The 14,279-nt window shown below is 37.7% G+C and overlaps 2 protein-coding genes across 3 annotated transcripts in view; one reads left to right on the top strand and one right to left on the bottom strand.

The window, feature by feature from the left end:
- LOC107703241 (adenylate kinase isoenzyme 5-like) overlaps nucleotides 1-3,037 on the top strand; it is a 116,839-nt gene extending 113,802 nt beyond the window's left edge. For both annotated transcript variants that reach the window (XM_016505789.1, XM_016505788.1), the window contains exon 14: nucleotides 2,414-3,037. In XM_016505789.1, coding sequence (XP_016361275.1) covers nucleotides 2,414-2,479 — 66 coding nt within the window. In that variant the 3' untranslated portion in view covers nucleotides 2,480-3,037. The remainder of the gene's footprint in view (nucleotides 1-2,413) is intronic.
- A 1,899-nt stretch (nucleotides 3,038-4,936) lies between these two features.
- LOC107703198 (ZZ-type zinc finger-containing protein 3-like) overlaps nucleotides 4,937-14,279 on the bottom strand; it is a 25,383-nt gene continuing 16,040 nt past the window's right edge. Inside the window, exons 5-11 of the mRNA XM_016505755.1 lie at nucleotides 13,536-13,607; nucleotides 13,173-13,274; nucleotides 12,793-12,888; nucleotides 12,001-12,150; nucleotides 9,869-10,003; nucleotides 7,097-7,197; nucleotides 4,937-5,090 (exon numbers count right to left, since the gene is read on the bottom strand). Of these exons, the coding sequence (XP_016361241.1) occupies nucleotides 4,937-5,090; nucleotides 7,097-7,197; nucleotides 9,869-10,003; nucleotides 12,001-12,150; nucleotides 12,793-12,888; nucleotides 13,173-13,274; nucleotides 13,536-13,607 (810 nt within the window). The remainder of the gene's footprint in view (nucleotides 5,091-7,096; nucleotides 7,198-9,868; nucleotides 10,004-12,000; nucleotides 12,151-12,792; nucleotides 12,889-13,172; nucleotides 13,275-13,535; nucleotides 13,608-14,279) is intronic.

Raw genomic sequence — 14,279 nt, 5'->3', positions numbered from 1 at the left:
TTATTTTCTCCACAACAAATGGCCAAGCAAGCGCAGACACTGACAAGATACGCGATACAGAACGAGACCAAACGCGATATCAGCATGTCTCCACACAGTAAACAAAACAAGTGTTTCCTGGGAACGATAACTGCACTAAACACTAATGAGACAAGTAAATACACTTACGAGCTGCTTTTAACTTCCACTGATAAATACTGCTTCTCTCAAAGACTATTTCTTTACACTGTTTTCTGCTGGCGCTTGGACACACTTTCCTTATTTTCTCCGCAACAAATGGCCAAGCAAGCGCAGACACTGACAAGATACGTGATACAGAACGAGACCAAGCGCGATATCAGCACGTCTCCACACAGTAAACAAAACAAGCGTTTCCTAGCAACGACAGCTGCACTAAACACTAATGAGACAAGTAAATACACTTACGAGCTGCTTTTAACTTCCACTGATAAATACTGCTTCTCTCAAAGACTATTTCTTTACACTGTTTTCTGCTGGCGCTTGAACACACTTTCCTTATTTTCTCCACAACAAATGGCCAAGCAAGCGCAGACACTGACAAGATACGAGATACAGAACGAGACCAAACGCTATATCAGCACGTCTCCACACAGTATATATATATATATATATATATATATATATAGCAAAGGAAAATGCAATACTCTGTTAATGGTTTAATCTTAGGGCATCTGTAATTATAACCTCTTTATAGGTTGTTTCCTAGTGGAAAACACTTTTATTAGAACAGAATGGAGTCGTTACACTATATTCATATCGATCGAGTGATGGTGATGACAACATAAAGCAGACAGATGAACCTGTGCCTCTATACATGTTAAGAGATAAACACATTCAGAGCAGCTGCATGTTTGTTGGATTTATTAGCGCTGTTTGACAGTTCTTCTGTGGGTTGATGCCCTACTTTTCAGCTTCTGATTTCTAACAGCCGTGTTTTGTGTGCAGCACTGCTGTGTGTTCACTTTGGACGGGTTAAATGCAGAGCACTAATTCCAAGTATGGGTCACCATACTTGGCCACATGTCACGTCACTTTCACTTTCAAATCTCGGCCAAATATCGTCCTATCCTAACAAACCATACATGGAGAGCTTATTTATTCAGCTTTCAGATGATGTATAAATCTAAACTTTGAAAAATGAACCCGTATGACTGGTTTTGTGGTCCAGGGTCACATAGTGAAGCATGTCATATGAAAACATGTATACTAGACAGGATTTTTACTGTTACTGTACTAAAATACATTTTGTCTTCCTTCCAACAACCTGTCAACTCACATGAGATCCAACTATCCAATCAGTTCCCGATGGAAAAATCAAGTCGCGCCTAAATAATTTTCAGTTCTAGAAGCCATTTACTAGCATATCGACAGAGATGGCAGCCAATTAGTGTAATGAATCACTCAAGACGCTTAGTGAAACCTCATTTCAATATGTCAAAATACAGGGCGACCCACAACCATGTATAATTAAAACATTTTAAATAGAAAACTCTTTTGAGTACAGTCTTCATCTCATGTCAGTGTACACCATTCAGATGACTCTTCACAAATCACAATTTATTAATGTGCAAAACCTTTTAAATTAGCAACAAACTACTGAATGCAGCTTTTTATTAGTGTGATACCATCTATATCGGCCATCCTGCTTTCTAAGATACGAGTCGACCACTATCAGAGAACAGATATGGCTGAAGTGAGTATTTTGATTTTCTAATATCCATTCATTAGGTGCAACTTAATAACCATGTAATACAATGACAATATCACTTCATTTCAGAAACCAATGGACTTTAACACACATTGACAATAACGTACCACCCTCTGGTGGCTGAAGTGTGACAGAATCTCAACCCTAAAAATAACTGTCACTAAAAAACCTTATTAGTCTTTCCTTAAATCCAAGGTGAAGTGAACCAGAAACACAAATCATAATACCCAAGTCATGTGGTGTAGAAAGTCTTTTCACATACTTTTATTTCCACAGTTCTCCTCTAACATTTTTTTTTTTACATTATTTAAGAACAGACTGTTATACACAGATATTGAAGCAGGTCAAGGGAGGGGAGGTGAACAGAACAGAACCCAATACAAAATGGTCTACTCAAAGCACAACGAAATGCATGTGTATAAAATAACATGGGAGTGCGGCGCACGTGCGACGACTACCACCAACTCGATTTCTTGTTATTCTTCGTCTTTTAAATAGATTAATAAAAATACAATCTTTTCATGGACCATGAGGAAACTGCAAAAATTTGAGGGATCTAAAGGCGTGATGATGGTTGGGCAGTTTTTCACAGAGGGCAGCAAGTTCTTATTCTTCTAAAACAAGTGGCCAGGTTTGAATCAGCTTCTGATTTCTAACAGCCGTGTTATGTGTGCGTGTATGTAGATTGATGCCGAGCAGCCCCCAGAAGATGTCTTTGAGCAGATCTGCCTCGTCTTGGACTCCTGCTAGAGAGCTTGGACTCGCACTGCCCCCTGGAGGACAAAACCATCACCTATAGCCCCACTGCAGACTGACTTCATGTTACACACCACAGTTCATCACATATACACACACACACACACACACCTGCGATTACAGCTTCTGTATGGCACATCCACTTGGAAAACTACCAACCAGCAGCTGGCACCCGTTCATTTCACACCATCGTCGTTCACTGTAAATACCAGCTCAATAAATCAACAGTGTTTATCTCTTGGTATTGAACCTGTATGCTTAAGCTAGCTTTCAGCTCCATAAAACACAGGGTTATTTACGACAGTCTGGTGCCGTTTCTGTGTTTTTGGACTGTCGTTCAGTCAGTATCCTTGAGCACTGAAATCAGCAAAACTGATAAGCATGACAGACTGGCCACTGGAGAGCCTTTTTATATTTTAACTTCATGCTTTATATCGCGCTAAGCATGCAAGAATAGTGATTTATTGTATAGTTGAAGCAGAAATAAATGAGCTGGAGAGAGAAACGTTTTGAATTTCACAGTCTGGCTTTCACAAGTGCAATGAATGGATGATTTTCACAACGAGGTCTGATAACTGTATTCGTCCTTATCAACCAGAGTGAAATAAAGACATTTCATATGTTTAATGGTTTTATTTATTTTTTTCTTTAAAAGCAGTAGCTATGAGATGTTTTCTTTGTGGTTAAAGGAATAGTTCACCCGAAAAAGAAATGTGCTTAAAAATGAACTTACCCTTGGGCCATCCAATGAGTTTCTTCACTGCAACAGATTTGGAGAAATTTAGCATTATTACTCGCTCGCCAACGAGTCGTCTGCAGTGAATGGGTGCCGTCAGAATGAGAGCTGATAAGAACATCACAGTAATCCACACAACTCCAGTTCAACTTGTGAAGTGAAAAAGCTGCGTGTTTGTAGTAAGGCCATCATTAAGATGTTTTTAACTTCAGACTGTTACTAAAATATGACTCCTATCCATAATACGGTTTTCTCAAGTGAAAAAGTTGTGTCGTCTGAATAAGGAGAGAAATATATACAGATCAAGCGCCATTTAGTAGCAAAAACAGTTATTAATAAATATGTGGGTAGATTTTAATGTGAGAGGACATCGGAGGGTGAACTTTTTCAGTGGAGGAAATGTTATTATGGACTAGTATTTTGTGATGCTTTAAAATTATGGATTTGTTCATTACAAACATGCATCTTTTCACAAGATGTTAATTGATGGACTGGAGTTGTGTCTACCACCAACTCGATTTCGTTATTCTTCGTCTTTTAAATAGATTAATAAAAATACAATCTTTTCATGGACCGTGAGGAAACCGCGAAAATTAGAGGGATCTAAAGGCGTGATGATGGTTGGGCAGTTTTTCACAGAGGGCAAACGTGCCACGAGTTCTTTATTTTCTTCTTCTAAAACAAGTGGCCAGGTTTGAATCGACTGGACAGGGAAGAAAAAAAAAATGGCACACGGCAACTACCACTGGCTACTTTTCACCATATATTTGAATACTCCACATGATCAACAACAGTACACATTGAGAAAAGAAAAGAAGGCTCTCCACGAGCGCAGAGAGCGCTATAACGCCTTCCGGATCTCAGCTGGTCTTCTCCGTGTTGTAGTGCTTCGAGGTTTGGGAACCTATTGGGTTAAGTGGAGTGGCTTTTTTAATTCGGCATAATTTAAAAAACAAGAAATGAACGTAAATAAAGTGACAACATCATCGTAAGAGGAAACAAAGAGCAGCTTCTAGTGAAAATGGTAGCCCATGGCAAGAGACACGTATGGGGTCTGTCAGCCGGGATTTTTATTAACCCGTTTCGAGTTGTGAGCGAACCTCCTCGATTGGTTAAAAACCTGGTATGAATCAAAGACGACAGTCTCAGCACCAAATTAATTTCCTTGTACTCCCGTCTCACGAAAAGAGCTCACACACGAAGCCTCACTTATAAATATTTCAACTACAGACGACATTATGCACTTTAACGCGAGCCCAACCCCGCTCCCGCCGATGAATCCAGAGTCGCGCGCTCCTCTGAGAGGTGCGTCACTGACGCCCGTCACTCAAACAGCGGAACAAAGGGAGGCGTCGGGTTGCCTTCTAAATGTCCAGGGATTGGGAATGTCGGTGTGCCTTTTCTTTTGTTCGTTCTTTCCTCTCGTTTCTTTTGATTTGAGATAGTGTTACTTGACGAGACCTAGTAAGGTTTGACAACCGCGGCAGAGTGTTGCCCCCTCCCTCCCACGAACCCTTGGTGAGCAAGTGATGTAATGCTAAATTTCTCCAAATCTGTTTAGATGAAGAAACAAACTCGTCTACATCTCGGATAGCCTGGGGCTGAGTACATGTTCAGCACATTTTCATTTTTGGGTGAACTCTTCCTTTATAAGTATGTGTGGGTATGAAGGTGAAAAACGGTGTTGCAAGCAGTTTTCTCTAGCAGCACCAAAATTAGCATATATGTGACCTGGCAGGGAAGTAGTTGGGGTCCAGGTAGTTGTAGCCTGTGCTCTGCGGTAAGCAGTAGTCTTTGTCCAGGAAGGTTTCGGCCTGGCAGACTGGCTCCAATCTGTGTGTGGACTTGTGGGTCTCCGTTTTGAAAAAACTGAAGGGGCAAACAGAAAGGTGATTGTTTAGGATGAGACTGCCGTGCCAACTGACCATACATGCGATTTACAGGGGTTAAAGCAAAAAAAATAATATTTTGACTGAACATTTTTCCTCGGCCAAACCCCATTCCACAGCCATACCCGTCACACACCCAGTTTAAGAGCAGTGTTTTTCTTCTTGTAATTAGGAGCGCTTGTCCTCCTAATTAAAAAAATGTAGGAGCACCTTCTAAACAATAATAAAAAATTCTGATCAAGAATTAGCCTTCCAAATACGAGCTGACATTTGACTCAAAGTGATTTCAGGGGCGGCATTTTCTTTTTACCTTTGTAAATGCATTTTTCTAATTTGATTAAATGTATGCAGTGTTTCTTCTAGGATTTCTTTTCAGCTGTGGTGGCAGGACTATTTCTCATGGACCACACACCCTCCCCACCCAAGAATCACGTGCACTCAGAATTGAATTTATTTTAACTAAAAAAGACAAGTAAATAGTAAATAATAAAATAAGAACAAATAACTGAATGACAATCAATAGCACAAACAGGCGCTTGTCCTAATTTAAACAATTTAGGAGCACCTTCTGATCAATAATCAAATTCTGATAAAAAATTTGCCTTCCTAATACGAGGGGACATGTGACTCCTTAAAATGGCTTACAGGGGTATTTTCTTTTTACCTTTGCAATAGCATCATTTTCATCTGTCAATTCAACAATTTATGTTTATAAGCTTTTTAAAATTACTATTTGAAACAATATAATAAAAAGTAGAATAAGACAAATAAGTTACCAATCATATGAAATTAGTATTAATAAAAAATTTATTTGTACTACAGAGGGTGCACAGAAGAACACAAAAGTGGCTTGAAGGTGCATTTTCAGACATTTAATGAGGCTCAGAGGTGGCATGAGTGCAAATAAATTAATAAATTCATGTGGAGATTAATGTTTTAAATATAACATTTTGAATACAGAAATAAATTATTTAAATAACTGAAATTATACCTAAAAATGAAACTGAAACCGCCAGCAGGTGGCGGCAAGTCACTGATTTTATCACGGAATCATTCATTCAATTGATTAGTTCGAACAGCTGATTCATTCAGGAATGAAGCAAGTGACTGTCTTTATGAATGGGTAATCCTGAATCACTGACTCACTAGATTCGTTCAAAAACGCACTTTCATTCATGAATGAAACACCGCTGTGTTTGCTTTTAGAGATGCGCAGCGGCTGAGCTGTTACTTTATTTGGAACTATTTTCGTTGATGAAATAGAGCAAAATCAGGCAGTACTTGTTTATTGAACTGTTGTATTAAATCAATATCACATTTGCAAACTCCTTTAATAATTATTAAAAGCTGTCACTCTCCTTATTGCGATCTGTGGGCGCATAGAAATAAATAAATATAAATATAAAAACTAAAATATTGTATATTATATATAACTATGTTGTAATAATATATAATATTGTGCGCCATCTGTCACGCCCACTGGAGTCTCGTCAATAGGTCACGCATGCACTGATAGCTCTGAAGTAAACTAACCCTGGAACATAACCTACTCCGGAGCAGGTTATGTTCAGAGAGTAAGTTGCTATGGCTCCTTACATACCCTGAAAGTTACCTTTTTGGAACCAAATGCTGAGTTTATCCGCTTACTTGCCCTTAAACATACCCAGATATGTCACATAACCTGCTTTCTGGAATACCCCCCAAGACTTCAAAAATTAAGTTTTTATGATATTTAAGGTCATGAAATTTGTCTTAAATATCTTCAGTGGTAAAACAAACGTCTTATTTTTGGGGATTTGAACAACATGAATGGTGATACAGCCTAATGTGATTATTAAACCTCAAAGGGCTATGATTTCATTAAATGAAATCATGTTTCAAATGGTGCACTGAAGTCATGTCAAAAAGATTGTATTTTTATGCGTTAACTGTACCTTTACACCACAATGTTGTAATTACGAGTGGGAAAAGCCTTGCTCCACTCACCAGTTGGAGCAGGAACTGCAGAAGTCCACGGCGTTGTCCTGTGGACAGTCCTGACAATGCCACCGTACACCCTGGATGGGCTGCATGCCACATATGTCACACTGAGTGAGAATTACATCAAAACATGAACAATGAAAAAAACGCTGATTATGAAAGAGCCACATTATATTATACAGTTGTCTAAGAGCCTAAAATACTCATTCTTCATCACTCAGATTTACATGGAAGAGATGGCTTTTATCACTTGCCGCTTTGTTGTGACGTGTCTGGTTAAGCCACAATATTAAAGGGGTCATGTTAAACTTGAGTACCTACATAGTAGTATTGCATCCTTCAAATCTCTGAAAAATCGGTAGTTTTATCAGATTTATAAAAGACAGATACAGCTTTACGCTTCTGTCCTGGAGAAGTGCCGTGGCCGGAGTTAAAGAGTCACGAGCAAGCTAAGCTATTAGGTGTGTTCGACTTGAAGCGGCGCTGCATAGATCGATCAGTGTATGGCATCAAAGTATCGTGAGAGCTATAGAGAGCTGATGGCTCTGCATGCTTTCGAATCGCTCTCGTGGTTCTTTGATGTCAAACACCGATCGATCTGCACAGTGCCACTTCAAGTCGAACACACCTTTTGTGTAGTGATCGTGTGCAAGCTGTGACCTCGACATAAATAAAACAGGAACAAAAACTTTATTGACTTAAATTTTATTTAATTTGTTTATAAAACATTCCTCACCGAAATGCCGATAACAAACAAACACGCTTGCACAACTCCATTGCTGCCCTGGAGAAACAAACTGCATCTACTGTTCCCTTAACGCTGGGCTCTTATACTTTCCGAAACTTATACGAACCCTGAAGGAGTGTATTTGGCACAGAAATACTCCCGTTTTTTTTTTTTTTTACTTTGGCCATGTTTAGCATGAGAATCCAACTCTTTAACAGTGTAAACAAGTCAGAATGCATGAAATAGCATTGGACCTCCCCTTTAAGTTAAAGGGATAGTTCATTCAAAAAAAGACATTTTTGTCATCATTTACTCACTCTAATGTTGTTTCCAAATCTGTAGGATTTTCTTCTGTGGAACATGATATTTTGAAAAAGGTTTCAGTGTTTTTGTCCATTTAGTGAAATTTCAGCATTTTTCAAAATATCTTCTTTTGTGTTTCTCACAATAAAGTCAGTCATACAGGTTTGGAACAACACGAGGGGGATTAAATGATGACTTGATTTACATTTTCAGTAATCAGTGAGACATCACAATGGAAATAGGCAGGTAACAGTGTGTACCTTATAGCCAACATGCTGCGTGACCGCGGTCTCAGCCTGGATCTCCTGTAGTTTCTGTTTCTTGAGTTTCTTCAGCTCCAGTAGCTCCTTATACTCCGGCAGGTGCCTCAGCTCCACTGGAACCCCATCCTCATCCTGAAACATCACAGCAGGGTCAGAACAGTACAACACTCTTCACCTCATCAGCTGTCACTGCTACAAAGGCCTATTTATACTTATTATATAGTCTGAATTTTTAGCACAAAATCTCATCTTTAAAAACTACTCCGCAATGAGTCTGGAATATTATACTTCAATGACCCAATTGTTTTTTTTTGTTTTTTGTTAGGGTAGGTTGAGGCTACATTTCCTGACCCTGTTCTCCCATTATTTCTCGTCACAACATGAAAATGTTGGCGTAAAAATAAATAAAAAATTAAAATTTGACAATTAATTCAAGTATTATCAGACACATTTTTCCCAAATATTATAGTTATTTGGGAAAAATGTGTCTGATAATACTTGAATTAATTGTCAAATTTTAATTTTTTATTTATTTTTACGCCAACATTTTCATGTTGTGACGAGAAATAATGGGAGAACAGGGTCAGGAAATGTAGCCTCAACCTACCCTAACAAAAAACAAAAAAAAACAATTGGGTCATTGAAGTATAATATTCCAGACTCATTGCGGAGTAGTTTTTAAAGATGAGATTTTGTGCTAAAAATTCAGACTATATAATAAGTATAAATAGGCCTTTGTAGCAGTGACAGCTGATGAGGTGAAGAGTGTTGTACTGTTCTGACCCTGCTGTGATGTTTCAGGATGAGGATGGGGTTCCAGTGGAGCTGAGGCACCTGCCGGAGTATAAGGAGCTACTGGAGCTGAAGAAACTCAAGAAACAGAAACTACAGGAGATCCAGGCTGAGACCGCGGTCACGCAGCATGTTGGCTATAAGGTACACACTGTTACCTGCCTATTTCCATTGTGATGTCTCACTGATTACTGAAAATGTAAATCAAGTCATCATTTAATCCCCCTCGTGTTGTTCCAAACCTGTATGACTGACTTTATTGTGAGAAACACAAAAGAAGATATTTTGACCTTTTTTTTTTTTTTTTACTTTGGCCATGTTTAGCATGAGAATCCAACTCTTTAACAGTGTAAACAAGTCAGAATGCATGAAATAGCATTGGACCTCCCCTTTAAGTTAAAGGGATAGTTCATTCAAAAAAAGACATTTTTGTCATCATTTACTCACTCTAATGTTGTTTCCAAATCTGTAGGATTTTCTTCTGTGGAACATGATATTTTGAAAAAGGTTTCAGTGTTTTTGTCCATTTAGTGAAATTTCAGCATTTTTCAAAATATCTTCTTTTGTGTTTCTCACAATAAAGTCAGTCATACAGGTTTGGAACAACACGAGGGGGATTAAATGATGACTTGATTTACATTTTCAGTAATCAGTGAGACATCACAATGGAAATAGGCAGGTAACAGTGTGTACCTTATAGCCAACATGCTGCGTGACCGCGGTCTCAGCCTGGATCTCCTGTAGTTTCTGTTTCTTGAGTTTCTTCAGCTCCAGTAGCTCCTTATACTCCGGCAGGTGCCTCAGCTCCACTGGAACCCCATCCTCATCCTGAAACATCACAGCAGGGTCAGAACAGTACAACACTCTTCACCTCATCAGCTGTCACTGCTACAAAGGCCTATTTATACTTATTATATAGTCTGAATTTTTAGCACAAAATCTCATCTTTAAAAACTACTCCGCAATGAGTCTGGAATATTATACTTCAATGACCCAATTGTTTTTTTTTGTTTTTTGTTAGGGTAGGTTGAGGCTACATTTCCTGACCCTGTTCTCCCATTATTTCTCGTCACAACATGAAAATGTTGGCGTAAAAATAAATAAAAAATTAAAATTTGACAATTAATTCAAGTATTATCAGACACATTTTTCCCAAATAACTATAATATTTTTTGCCATGACAGATCATTTGAAAATAGTTATGTTACTGTCAGGTAGTAACAACAGAGACGTTTATCTTTTTTGCTCACAAAGGACGCATTTATTTAATGAAAAATACAGTAAAAAGTAATATTGTGAAATATTATTACAATTTAAAGCAACTGTTTTCTATTTTAATATATTTTAAATTGTAACATTTTCCTGTGATGGGAAAGCTTAATTTTCAGCATCATTACTCCAGTCTTCAGTGTCACGTGATCCTTCTGAAATCATCCTAATATGCTGATTATCTGCTCAAGACATATTTCAGACAATTACCAAAGTAATTTTTGTAAAACTCGTGATACATTTTTTTTTTTCAGGATTCTCTGATGAATAGAAAGTTCAAAAGAACAGCATTTATTTGAAATGAAAACCTTTTGTGACATTATAAATGTCAATTTTGATCAACTGAATGCATCCTTTCTGAATAAAAAAAATACGTTGTGTCATTTTATTACTGCAGGCAGTATTATGTATGATCACCACAATACAGGGTTTCCCATACATTGCTTTTTTTGTGGCACCCGCCACAATATCAACACTTACCGCCACAAATAGATTTTCCAAAAGGCTTTGACTTCGTTGAATAAACATGTGCACTGTTTCAAAATCAAAACGCGGCACAGTGTTTTTATATGAATGTATCTTTTTTTAAGGGAACTGATTGTCTACAGAAAAATTTGATGTAATTTTCATTTAATCTTTCCTATAATGCCCGATAAAGTAGCGTTCATGAGTGCAGCGCTGCTTTGATTACAGCCGTTACCGGAGAAACCGCTATTTCTATCGCTCCAAAAGCACCTCCTGCTGGCAGAGAATGAATTTGCACTTTCAATAAGCCCATCTGCTGTTTTATATTGTAAGTGTAAGTCTGTGGGAAACACTGCAATATAATACAAATCAACATTGCAATGTGATAATGACAATTAAAATGGGTTTAGATTATTGACAGGAAAAGCTCAATTTCTAATATTTCCATGCAGGCTTTACGTGTCATGATTTGTAGTAACTCTATATTTGGTGCATGTAAGGTTCACTGATGCTTGGCAACGCGCGACTGGTTATGTTCTCTGCAGGGTCCGCTGACCAGTGTCGCGTAAAGGTTACATATCAGAAGCAGAGAAAATGTCAAGCCACTGCAGTCAGTTCACAGTCACTCAACACACAGCTCTCTTTACACAGTTCAGCTCAGGAGACGCAAACATCGAGTCGTCTCTAATGATTTTGGCAGCGGTGTCTGTCAAAAGGCAGCTCATCATTATCAAATGATCAAACATCAAGCAAATCCCAACTGTGGAAATGCCAGTTTGCGGTCTTTAATGGATTTCCTGTTTGAGAAAGGCCATCAAATGTTTGCTAGAGGGGAAGATAGGAAGTCGCTATGATAAAACAAAAGAATTTTGAGAATTCTAAATAAGAATTTTTCATCAATCGCTTTCAGGTATTTATTTTTCCGTTTTCAGCTTCTAAATCAATTTGCTTGAATATGATCTGATAAAATGCTGTGGCTCTCACTGGTTCAATCATACATGCATTTCTCTGATGATTAGTGACCCGATCAATAAAAGCCCACCCTGAAGATTTAGTTGGACTTGAACTATGAGATCTTAACCAGGACTGACCGAATCATCTGCTTCATTATCCTGGAGGCTGTTGAAGAAGTGTGAACGTTCGTCCTCGTCATCCATGTAGACGGGCGGCTCGTATGAGGTGAGGAACGTCGAGGGCCTGTACAGGTGTTTATTGAGGTGGTGCTGTCGCTTACTGGAGGGCTGCAATTACAAACAACATGTCCTGTCAATAAATATGCACTGATAAAGCATTTTAAATAACTAATGGTGATGCCTTAATATATTAAATTAATACATATACACTACAGTTCAAAAGTTTGGGGTCAGTGGGATTTAAATAATAATAATAACAATGTTTATTCAGCACAAATTCATTAAATTGATTAAAAGTGACAGTAAAGACATTTCCATTGTAAGAAAAAAATATTTCAAATAAATGCTATTCTTTCTACAGAGCCTGAAATAAAATGGATCATGGTTTCAACCGTTATCAACTGTGACAATAACAAAAAATGTTACTTGAGCAGCAAATCAGCATATTATAATGATTTCTGAAGGATCATGTTACACTGAAGACTGAAGTAATGATGCTGAAAAAACAGCTTTGCATCACAGGAATAAATTACATTTGAAAATATATTAAAACAGAAAAAAAGATGTTTTAAATGTAACAATATTTCACAATATTACTATTTGTACTGTATTTCAGATTTTTTTTTTTAAATACAGACTTCAAAAACATTTAAACATCATACCAACCCGACTTTTCAACAGTAGTGTATGATTATAATATTTTTTAAATATATATTACATTATATTATACATTTAAAAAGACCAATTTACCTTTTTACTGTACATGCACACATTGGGTGTTCTGCCTGGTACTGGAATACCAGCTTTTGTCAGTTTAATGAAATATTTCTGTACCCTGCTAGCAACCTGTAAAGTAGAGGAACAAAAACGTAGTATACAAAAAGAGCTGGCCCTAAATTCAGTGGTTGAGCTTTCCTACCACAGCTTAGATGTTAAGACTCTTGTCTCATTAGTGAAGAAACCTCTTTAAATAATAGAGAGCCTCCATTAAAAGAGGCTGTAAGGATGTTAATTGCCTGACTGTTTTAGTGAGCAGCGAAAAGGTGACTAGAGATCTCAATGCCCATCAAGACCGAAAGAAGATCAGCTTCAGAGAGTGTGACTGTGTAGAGCGGGGCCTGAAGACGCACCTGTTTGGCAGTCCTGTTGCCAAGTTCATCTGCGACCTTCTGCCAGCGTTTAGACTCAACCTCCTCGGGTGGAAACTTCAAGAGCAGCTGCTCCAACTTTTTCTAAAAGTTTCACATACAAGATGTGATGAGCAGACTGACAAACCTTACAACTCAAGAGCTACACAAAATGGTAAAATGTACATACATTCTATTTATATCATAAATTAGCTTATATCAACAATTAGCTTCAGTCCACTAATTTTAATGGAGAAGTAGCTTTATTAGAGTGGTACAAGTGTTCGACATTAAACTTTTCTCAGATGTTTGTTCATAAAAGGCTTCAAGTTCATGGCCACTAAGAGCTCTTGTGTAGCTTTATACCTGCTCCTCAATGGTCCACAGCTGGTTGAAGGTGTCAGGTTTGTTCTGGTCGCACAGCCTCCCTCTGATCATCTGCACAAACATCATTCAGAAAACGTTAACATCAGCACACAGTTCAAAACCATACATGGACATTAACTTTTGTTTCCCAAGACTTTAGTTTAAATGTGAAAAAGGAAAATTTAGAAACTTTAAAAAAATTGTGTAATAGCTGGGTTCCAGAAGCAAAAACACCATTCATTTTCTCCATAGGGAAATTTCTAACGATAACTTACATAATTTAGACAAACCCTCCGAGGCTGTTAATCGATGGTATGCACTTTTGTTGAAGCCATTTATCTGCATTATTTTAACTTTTAATTTACAACTTAAAGTTTTTGAAATAATTGTGTTTAACAGTGGAATTCAACATACAAACTACATTACCAATGATGCTGTATAGAAAATTCCACCAATCAGAGAGTTGCGGCAAGTAAGGGTGCTCCGATCAGGAATTTTTGGGCCGATCACAGGAAGCAGTATCTGCCGATACCGATACCAACCTTTTTGAAGCCTTCTTTTTTTTAAATGTAAAATCGTTTATAGTGATGCTCCAGTCAGAATTTTTACAGACATACATTCAGGGCCTGTTTTTCATTTTTGAAAATGGGGGGAATTCCCCTCTTAGGTGACTCTTGTGGAGTGGGGGGATTTTTTAATTTGAGGGGGGCATTTTTTTTTTTTGACATTTTGCAAAAATATATA

This window comes from Sinocyclocheilus anshuiensis, unplaced genomic scaffold, assembly GCF_001515605.1.
Source record: "Sinocyclocheilus anshuiensis isolate Anshui unplaced genomic scaffold, SAMN03320099.WGS_v1.1 scaffold542, whole genome shotgun sequence".
NCBI classification, from domain to species: Eukaryota; Metazoa; Chordata; class Actinopteri; order Cypriniformes; family Cyprinidae; genus Sinocyclocheilus; species Sinocyclocheilus anshuiensis.
The sequence above is the reverse complement of the archived record's forward strand: the minus strand, read 5'-3'. Positions and strand labels throughout refer to the sequence as shown.